At 46.3% G+C, this 10,382-nt stretch overlaps 1 protein-coding gene across 1 annotated transcript in view; it reads right to left on the bottom strand.

The window, feature by feature from the left end:
• Positions 1-425: 425 nt before the first annotated feature.
• The window catches only part of tshz3b (teashirt zinc finger homeobox 3b), a 33,995-nt gene continuing 24,038 nt past the window's right edge, over positions 426-10,382 (bottom strand). Inside the window, exon 2 of the mRNA XM_068576897.1 lies at positions 426-5,770. Within this exon, the coding sequence (XP_068432998.1) occupies positions 2,127-5,770 (3,644 nt within the window). The 3' untranslated portion in view covers positions 426-2,126. The remainder of the gene's footprint in view (positions 5,771-10,382) is intronic.

Raw genomic sequence — 10,382 nt, 5'->3', positions numbered from 1 at the left:
GCTTAGTTGGTTTTTGGTTGTGTAATTGCTCCTCTGCCCCCTTAATAAATTGATACAACTTTTTTTTCTCACTTTTTTGTCAATTTGTGTACCGTTTGTTGCAGCCTCAGTCATATTCATGCAGTGTGCGCTTTACTCTAAGCCTCTAGGACAACAGAGGAGGTTACAGGGAAAGCCTCAAAATGATGGCGTTTGTTTGCCTGTGTGTGTGTGTGTGTGTGTGTGTGTGTCTGTGTGTGTGTTGTCTCGCGCTGCTGCCACTCACTGTAAACTAGTGTGCAGCTCGTCACAGACAGACGTTGACACACTCCCAGTCTAATGTGCTCATTAGGGACTGCACAGCCCACACGTAATTGATAGCCATGACACACACGATGCATACACACATAGTTGCAAAAAACAGTTTCCTTTTTTTAATGCTGCAGTAGAAAACAAGGTTATATGAAGTCATATAATGGGGGTTCATTGTCAAGAACAACAACAACAGAAAAAGAACGCAATGAAAAAAGACAAACGGCACAGAATGCATTACAGTATCTGTGCTGTTTACATGCCGATATTTTACACATAAGGATATTTTTTTTTAATTATTTCTCTACCCTGGCAGCTGTCAGTTACTTCAGCAAATTAACTGCCAAAAACGTAGCAGAACTTGTCACTCAAGAGGTTAGTGTAACCATGGTTACCTTTCATATCCCAAAAAGATAAAGCTGCAGTGTGGAATCGTGGCAGAGTTATTAGACAGAACCAAAAAATAGGACCAATCGAAAAGGCATTCAACAATATGAAACAACCAAGAGTGCTTATAAATAACAGTTTACATGTGAAATATCTTTATAAAGTAACATCTTTTTTTTGTACAACCTTTAGTATCTTTTTTAGTGTTCATACAGCGGCACATGGAGAGTAGTGTCTGGTAAAAAGAGTCTTTAACCCTTTGAGCACGAGTTGGGAATAAAAAGATTCACCTGTTGTCATCCTTTTGCTACCGTATCTTTTTTTTCTTCGTATCGTTTGATTAAATAACACATTTATAAAACTATTGTGCAAAACAATTTTATTTATGTCTTCATATACTGTGCACCAGCAGATAGTCATAATCCTTTTAAATTAAAAAATATAGAAATTATGCATAATTTAGACAGGAATTAGTTAATATGTTTGTATGTACATATTTTACACAGACCTGAATTAATATAGGTCCCTGATCGACCAAAGTAAAAGATTTCTCCTTTTTTTTTCTTCATTTTTTTACCACATAGCTACAATGCTTGTATCAAGTCCGGCAAAATATCTCAAACAAATATTGAGCCCCAAATGAAAACCTTGCAGTGAATCTCCTTTTAATAAAAATGCGTTCATGTCTAGGATTAGACTTAACATACTGTTGGTCTAGGAAACACAATGCAGACACAATGCACACATTGTCCATCAAATTCTCACTATAGCTTCAATAATTCACAAATCTTCAGTCAATAGTGTTTGGATCTTAGGTGTAGAAGTGCTTTGACGTACTCAGAGGGTTAAATCTTAAATGCTGACTCCAGCACAAAAAAAAAACAAAAAACAAAAAGAGAGCAAACGAGCGGAAGAGTGGAATAAAAAAAAAGGAAATCATGGAAAGTGCACCCAGATTTAGTTATAAAATGTTTAACTAAACTGTTTCATTTATGCATGCAGCTTATCACATCCCAGTGATGTCAAAATATAAAGGAACTTAATTCCATTTACACAAGTTTCAAAATACACGCCACTTCATTTTAGAATCTCTTTTTTTTAAACCTTCATATACTGTATTTTCTCAACGACAACAGCCCCCATCTGCACAATTCAAAACAAAAAGTAATTATTCCTGTCAAAGCAGATCACTAAAATTGAGTGTCTTAGGCCAGAGGGAGACTACCTCACTCAGCAACACAGGAAAAAAACAAACAACTGCTACAACACAAAATTTAAAACCATGTGCCAAAACCTAAAACAGTAGTTGTATGGCATCTTTGTGCAGTTCCATCACGTTAATAATCCTTTCTTCTCTTCGGAAGAATTGTCTGTGAAAGGCTTAAGAGAGACGGAGCAAGAAAGAGTGAGCCACTACAAAAGAGCACAGCATTGTCCCCCAGCCAGTGCTACTGCTTCTCCAGCTCACACACATACATGAGATGGTCCTCGGGGGACTTCCCATGAGTCTTGCTCAGGTGAAGCTTGACCGCATGCTTGCTCGCAAAAGTCCGGTTGCAGAGCTTGCATTGGTGCACGGCCCCGCTGTCGTCGGCGTCGGGGGAGGGTGACGGGGATTCGGTTGAAGTGGTTAAGGACGAGGGCAGGGAGATGGGTAAGGAAGAGGATAGAGACGTGGATAAAGAGGAGGGTAAAGGATGGCTGGATTGGTGAAAACTAGAGAGCAGTTTTTCAGATAGTCCTTTGGTGTGGCGTTGTTGATGATGCTGTTGCGAAATCTGGCTGAGCAGCTGCTCCCCAGACAGCTTGGCGAGGTCTCGCAGACGGAAACCCAGGTGGGATTCCAAGTGGCTGACGTAGGTGGACGGCGAGCGGATCTGAGAGGCGCAGTCGCTGCAGAAGAACACCGGGTGACCTGAGTCCAAGTTCTTCAAGAACTTGGTGCCACCGGTTCTCCTCAGCTGGTACTTGACATTCGCCAACCAGTGGGATATTGTAGTCATTGAGAGGCCAGTGAAACGGGAGATGTGCATTCTCTCCTGCGGGCTCAAGTCCGACATCATGTATTTGCCGTCGCTTGTTTGTCTCAGACTGGAGGCAAACTGGGCTTGTAGGATCAGGAGGTGTTGAGGGTTCCAGTTGGACTGCCGGCCTTTACGTTTCTGGGCCGGAGAAATATCTTCTATCTCTTCCTGGGTGAAACCTTCGACCTCGGAGCGCTCGGACAGGCTTGTAGGAGTGGAGGACTTGGAGATGGCCTGACTTTCTGTCAGGTTCCTCAACATGTCGGAGATGTCCGACAGTGCGTTTTCCCTCAAAGGGGAGCTGGACATAAAGGAAGCTACTGCGGCTGAGGCTTTGGTCATAGTGACAGCGGAGGAGGGTGAAATTGAAGTTGGGGTGGTGGTGGTGGAAGAGAGAGCTGTCGAACCCAAAGAGCCACCGCTGTTGTTTTTGTCAGCATGTTTTCCTTTGGTGAGATCTATGGGTTGGTCGTTGTTTAGATGTTGCTGGTAGAAGTAGCGGTCTAAGCGGTCATTGCCAGGCTTTTTGGTCTGTGCTGGTGGGGTGGAAGCAGCCACCGCCGCTTTCTCTGCCAGGCTGTTGCTCATCTTGAACAGCATGCTCATGGGGTCAAGGGAGGGCAGGGCGGGCTTCGCGGCCTTCCCCAGGTGGACGTTCATTACCGACTGCAGTGCGCTGAGGGGATTGACGAATGGCTGTTCTGGAGGAGGATGGTCTGTGATGATGGCTGTACTGCCACACAGAGAGGCAGCCAGGGGGGATGTCACAGCAGTTGACTCCACTCCATTATCTACAGACTCTTTTATCGAAATATCTCCATTTGAATCTCTGTGATTCGCTCCACTTCCATCACCTCCTGTTTTTTCCGCCCCACTTGAATTCTCTGGAGTTTTACAGGTTCCTGCTCTATTTTCTTTGGGTGACTCTCCGCGGACTGAGTCCCCTGCCTCGCTGTTGCAGGGCGACGGCGTGGTGCGTCTCAAAGGAGATCCCTTCACAGTACCACTGGGTTCTCTCATTTTCTCCTCTACCTTGGCCACTTTCTCTGTCACTTTCTTGACCAGTTCCTCCATCGCGTGGAAGTTGTTTTTGGGTAGAGGGGAATTATGGCGGCTGGGAGGTGAGATCAGAGGCTGGATCTTACCAGTAGGAGAGAGGATATCCCCTCCAGGAAACATGTATTTTAGGGAAGAGCCCTTCCCAGTGTTGCCAAGCGAGAGCTTCATTATGTTTGGGAGCTGGTAAGCTGCATGGATACTGGGATATCCACCCCAGCTTGGCGCTCCATTCTGGGCTTTGTTGATGGCTGAAGTCACTGTGTTCTCCAAGGACTTGAGGATGTCAAGACCACCTTTTGGACTGTCATCCAGATCCTCCTCAGTCAGATACGAGTATTTTGAAGAAATGTCAAACTTCTCCTCAGCCTCATCCTCACCTCCTGTCTTTTTCTCCTTGTTGGGATTGCCATTGTTGATGACGCACTCTTTAGTGCATTCTTCCTCCTTCTCCTCCTTTTTTATCTCCACCACCATGGCAATAGGGGAAATGCTGGTTGGAGGAGGAACTGGAGCAGGTGGAGGGGAGAATGTTGTGGCAGCCAAGGGAACGGACTGGAACTTTACTTCAGTCGTTGAAATAGGTTTTGGGGGTGGGGTGGATGATTCTAAAATGGGTTTGCCTTTCTTAATAGCAGAGTTGGTGACTTTAATAAAGTGTCCGGTCACCATCATGTGAGCAGTGAGCTCTTGTAGTGTGTCATGAGAGCTACCACACTCCATGCATTTGAGGATCTGTGACTTCCTGGATTCAAATTGCCAGGCATAGCTGGCACCGTTCTGGTGTCCGTAGCGGTTGTTGGGTGTGATGTAAGGATTCGTGACCTTCTGAAGGATGTCATTGGAGTCGTTGTGGGAGTTGGGCTTAGGTGTGATGCCTCCATTAGAGTCTGGCGAGCTAGGGATGTCTAGGTCCATGGGGACTCTCTTTCGAGCCGAGGAGATAATCTTAGCGGCCATTGGTGTAACAGGCTCTTTCAGAGGCACTTTCTGGTAGTGTTTCGTCTTAATCATGTGGACACTTAGGTCCTGCAGGGATTCAAAGGAGTGCCCGCAGTACATGCACTTGAGAACTTTCTGTGCATCCTCCTTGCCTTCCATCTCTAACAAGGAGCGCTTTCTTGGTTTTGACCACCGTTTAGTACCATCGCTATCCGTCTCGTGGTTATCGTCGCGGTAGTGGCCTGTCTCGTTCATGTGCACGGTGAGCCCCACCAGGGTGTCGTATGCCGCACTGCAGTCCTTACAGCGGAACTTGCTGGCACCAGTGAATATAGAGCCATAGAGCTTGGAGCTCTGTCGGTACAGCTGGACAGTACTGAAGAGGCTCGGTTCTATAGATGCCGCGGATACAGCCACTGTGGGGTGTTGCATCATGCCCAATCTGTTGTGGTGGTTCTGTGAGGCCTGCTGGAGGGTTTTAGCCATAGCGGTCTGGTGCCAGTCATAGCCTCCACTTCCACAGCTGCTGCTGCTGCTGCTGCTACTGCTACTGCTGTGACTGCGAGGGGGTTTTTCCGCAGGGGGCTGGCTCAGGTTCAGATTCAGTGTGGACCAATAGGAGTTGGTCAGGAAGGAGGTGTAAATGGCCTTCATCTTCTCCAGGCTGTCAGCCACGGACCCTGTCGTGGCTAATATGGCCTCGTCTCCGCTTGCTGGGGCAGCGGCATTGGCAACAGCCATCATGACAGAGGAGGAAGAAATGGAAAGGGGATTTGACGGGTCTTTCGAGAGGACGATATCGTCCTCGTTTTTAAGAGATGAGATCTCAAAATCGGACATTCTGTCACTGGATTCGCTCAGGTGAGACTCACTGTCCAGCTCTTGACCAGAAAAGTCGGCAGCGTTTGGGGAGTCATGGAAGCCAGTGGATCCTGGCCGGTCCTTGAGAAGGAAGTCTTTGTCCTGACATAGGAACTTGGAGGCCGGCTCCTCCCCTTCCTGAGCGGAGTCGTCTCCATCCAGGTCCTCATCCAACAGGGCTGCTTCCTTCTCATCTTCAGGGACGTATGCTGCTCAGGCAGAGAAAAGAAAAAACAAAGAGAGAGAGATTTGTTAGAACCACACTGACAGCATGTCTAATGATGGATATTCTCAACTCTGTACTCCTGTTTCTGCACCGAGCAGGGCACTAATCGAAACACAAGATACTGACATTCACACTTTTTTTTCCAGAGGAAACAGAGCAATCATCCAATGGCATCCACATACAAAGTATTTCCTTTCACAAACAGTTGCAGTAATTCTGTTCTATCGTCAGCCTTTTACATTGACATTGTTTTCAAATTGGAATCAAGTTGCCACCCCCTCCCATTCTCTCTCCACCCCCAGGTCTTTGTTCTGCAGAAAACCAGACACAGCCGAAGAGGGAGAGATGGAGGATGGGAAAAAGAAGGAGAAAGATGGAGGGATGCAGAGAGGAAAAACGTCGCTTCAAACAGAACTTGCCACCTTATTCTTCTCAAGGGGCAACAGCTTGAAATTAAAAGTAAATTTGAAATTAATGAAGCACATTCTGGCGGTGGCATTCGTTTCTGAAGTAATAAATTACTTGTATCAACCTCGGAGACAGCGGTTCCTGTCTGTCAATTAATATGTCTTACGCTTCTTCTGCAGACTCTAATGCATTCCCTAACAGACACACTCGCCATTTAAATTAAGCATGCGTTTTCACTCATTACACTGCTCAGCCCTCGCCTCCTCGTAAATAAAAATGAATGTATGTACGTTTGCCTGCAACAAATCTCTCCCCGCAAAAACCCATTTGCTTCAATTACCAAAGATTAGAAAAAGTTTAGAGTTATTATTTACAGTTTAGCTTCGGGAGTGGGCTTGAGGCTTTCAATTTATATTCAAATCCCTCTAGTTTAAGAATAATACAATGGGAATCAAATATAGGAAATATGTATCACGACAAATCACAGTCTCGCCTGCTTGTAAATCCATGAATGTTTCATTTAGTTAATAAGTCTATCAAACGAATAGAACAACATCAGAGGAGTAACGCAGCGTGTTCACACTTTGTGATTAAGGCTGGATTTCTGAATATCAATGTGAACGCCGCGCACACGGGCGCACACGGGCGCACACGTACACAACCGCTCTTGCTTTAGCAAATGCTCTGGCCAAGAAGACGAGTGTGTGTGTGTGTGTGTGTGTGTGTGTGAGCGCCAGTGCTCTTGTGCCCAGCATTCCTTTCTGCAACAGGCCATCGCTCATTTCAGCTGGTATGTAAACACAGAGCGAGCCGGTAAGTGGGACGGGCGTGGCGCGGAAGGCGAGCGCGCGGTCAATCACAGTCGACCGCTGTCAACGTCACGCAGAGGTTTAACCCGGTGAAAACTGTGGAAACAGTTTTTGCCTCCTTTTCACGGTGTTTGAGTCGTCGCACGAACCCCAAATTAATTCCAATACTTGTGCTCATTGTATGTATTTGTTCAGCAAAGTCTTGGAAAAACAAATGTGTATCTGTAAAAAAAATCACTTTTAAAATATATTTTGATGGTAACTATGAACATCCAGCATGATATGAGCCAGATTCCCCAAAAATGCCTCCTGGAGCGTCAATAAGACACATTTTTGGAAAGATTAGGACCTAAAGAATCAGAATATGCAACAAAAATCACAATAAAACAAAACCTTGGCCTGTTAGGAAGGAGTTTCAGTCAAAAAACTGTATCGTTCAATTTTTTACGTATTTTATGCCAAAAGATTGTCTAAATGGGGCACGCTGGGACATAAAATTGGGGCGAGAGGATTTTCGAGTACAGTTTCCAAAAGGTTAAGCTAATTTAAAATGATCGCTGTGTTGTCTTTAACACGCAGGCTTGAGTTCCTTATAAACAACAAAGAGACAACAGAAGGATAAAATGTGCGCAAGGAAACTGTTGAAAACAAAACTCCATACTCGGCCTTCAGTTTCGTCATGCCGTGGAAAACAAAGGGAAATACGGGCTTGCACAAGTAATGCTCACACCACCTGCCAGCCACATCATACAACACGCTAAAGCTGTTTGCCGACTCCCATCTCTGACTGAGCATGTGTGTGTGTGTGTGTGTGTGTGTGTGTGTGTGTGTGTGTGTGTGTGTGCTGGTGCTGCATCGGCAGCAACACTGAGAGGAGTCTCTGTCGTTGTCAGGCTACCGGTTGCCATCGGCGTGATATGACACACCACCGTGGGACAAACAGATGCACAGAGACACAGCTTTCCCAGAGCACATCACACGTCTCACACACACACACACACACACACACACACACACACACACACACACACACACACACACACACTGTAACTGCTGTAGCCTTAACAACTCTTTGCCTTCGGGCATTCTCAGGAACTTCTCTGCTCAACACGCAGTCTGCTGCAGCACTCCGCTTGAAACACTTCAAACATGGTATCTTATATCACATGCCGTTATGTGCAATTTAAAAACCTGCAGGGTCACATCACCCTTATCAACTCTGCACCAGCGACTATTGTTTGTCTTTTACTGTATTGTAAGTACATCCATCTTGAAAACCGTGATGCATTTTAGCTGCTGTTTATACATTTATGGATATAAAACACAAACACACACCTTCTCTCTCAGAGCTTCCCTATCTCTCTCCCCCACTCTGTCTCGGAGACACATCCACCCGCCCGCACATACATGCAGCCGAGCAGACCCACATGTACATGCCATCTGTTCTGAATCAGCCAAAACGACAGCTGTTTAAGAGAACAATGCTCCGGCTGAGGAAGCAGCCGAACACAGCAGCCCGGCGCTCTCATCAAGGCCAAACATCAATGTGAAATCTCCTTTTAAGAAACACAAAACCGCTTCAAATTAGCTTCCTTTGTGTGCGATGAGAACGCGGCGTGCGCGTGTCCATCTGTGTACCTTTGTGCACCTGCGAATGTATAGAGACACGAGCAGGAGGACCGGGGGGAACGCGGCGTTCACCAGCGAGACCGGAGCGTGCTGAAGGAAGCTCGGTGTGTCGGCTACGCCCACCTGCATGGAGACCGCTGTGCAGAGCATGTAAATCATACGATAAATTACCAGATGATTGCCGTTTAAACTGACTCAGTATCCATTTGATACAAATATCTACCTTCCTGGTATATTCTGAAAACATGGCGTTTTTTTTTTACATTTTAATTTTTGCTTCTACTGAGACCGTGGAGACAATGTTGTGTTGTGTTCAGTATCTGTTTATCCAGTATTTGACTTTTGACCTCTCTTAAGTTCTTTGTACAGACAGCTGGTCACAAATATATTGTAAATAAACTCCACACAAATTGGAAATCCTATTTGTGTGTTTATATGTTTATATGCTAAATCATAACATTATGGCGATGTGTTCAAATGTAATCCGGAAATGTAAATCATTAAGATTTGACGAGAAACTTGAGGTACGTCAGATACATTGTTGTTTTTTTTACGACTGTATTTACTTTACAATCATGTGATATTTATAGTATTGGTATGGATATTACATCTCTGATATTGTGCTATTCATACTTTAGTTATACTTCTGATAACTGCCTCACTGCATAGTAGCCATAAATGAGTAGCTGCTCATTGTCCCGCTCTCTCTTTAGCCAGAACTTGGCACAACATGACTGAGGAGGAAGGGGGGGGGTTGGACGGAAGTCAAGACTGGGCCCACACACACACACACACACACACACACACACACACACACACTCACACACGGTCGAGGACAAGCCCCAAGGCGGCTGGCTTGTGTCCAGGCTGCAAGGGTTCACGACACTACGACCCATGGATACGGAGATAAATATGGAAGGAACACACACACGCACACACACACACGCACGCACACACGCACACACACCCACGCTGGAGTCGAAGAAGCCTGGGCCGAGCACACCAGGCGTGCAGGTGCTCATTTAATTAGTGCAGGGAGAGAGAGAGAGGGGTCCAGATGAACTGTCAGCAGGCTGGAAGAAGGCGGTTTGATGTCAGGTTCAGGAGCGATCGCCGATTTAAAATAAATAAACGGGGCGAGCGAACGCCGCGGTGGTTTCTGGGAGAGGAATTGTTCTGGACAATCTGAGCAAAAGATTACAAATCCACTGCTCGACCAGGGGAGACCTCGAAGGCCGCGCGGTCGGATTCAAGCGAACGGAAATGTTTGGATTCGCGGTCGACAAAACACTGCGCCTTCGCAGGAGTGTGTGTCTGTATTCCCGGCGGGAGCTCAAAGTGAGGAAATGCATGTGCACTCTGCAGATGTTATGATGTTGGGGAACAGTTTATCATGCTTATATAACCACTTAACTCACACACAGGCACGCCGGCCCGGCCTGTTTACGCCTCGGCTTCGGCCACGCAAGCTTCCGCGTGCCTGTGTGTGCGCATGTGGGTCTGTCTGTGTGTGTGTGTGTGTGTGTGTGCGTGTGTGTGTGAGACGCAGAGACGGACCGTCCGCATCAGTCGTAGGAGGGAAACATGTTTGTTGTCCACCGAGCTGAAGACTCGGCTGCAGGCATGAGATGAATGCAGGATCCTCTCACGTGAACCGTGTGTGAGTGTGTGAGCATATCTGTGCCCCTCCCCTCCACACACACACACACACACACACACACACACACACACACAGCCATTTACCACTTG

This window comes from Clinocottus analis, unplaced genomic scaffold, assembly GCF_023055335.1.
Source record: "Clinocottus analis isolate CAN_PGR_092001 unplaced genomic scaffold, fCliAna1.0.p SCAF_1, whole genome shotgun sequence".
Taxonomy (NCBI): domain Eukaryota; kingdom Metazoa; phylum Chordata; class Actinopteri; order Perciformes; family Cottidae; genus Clinocottus; species Clinocottus analis.
This window is presented reverse-complemented; position numbering and strand designations above follow the sequence as displayed.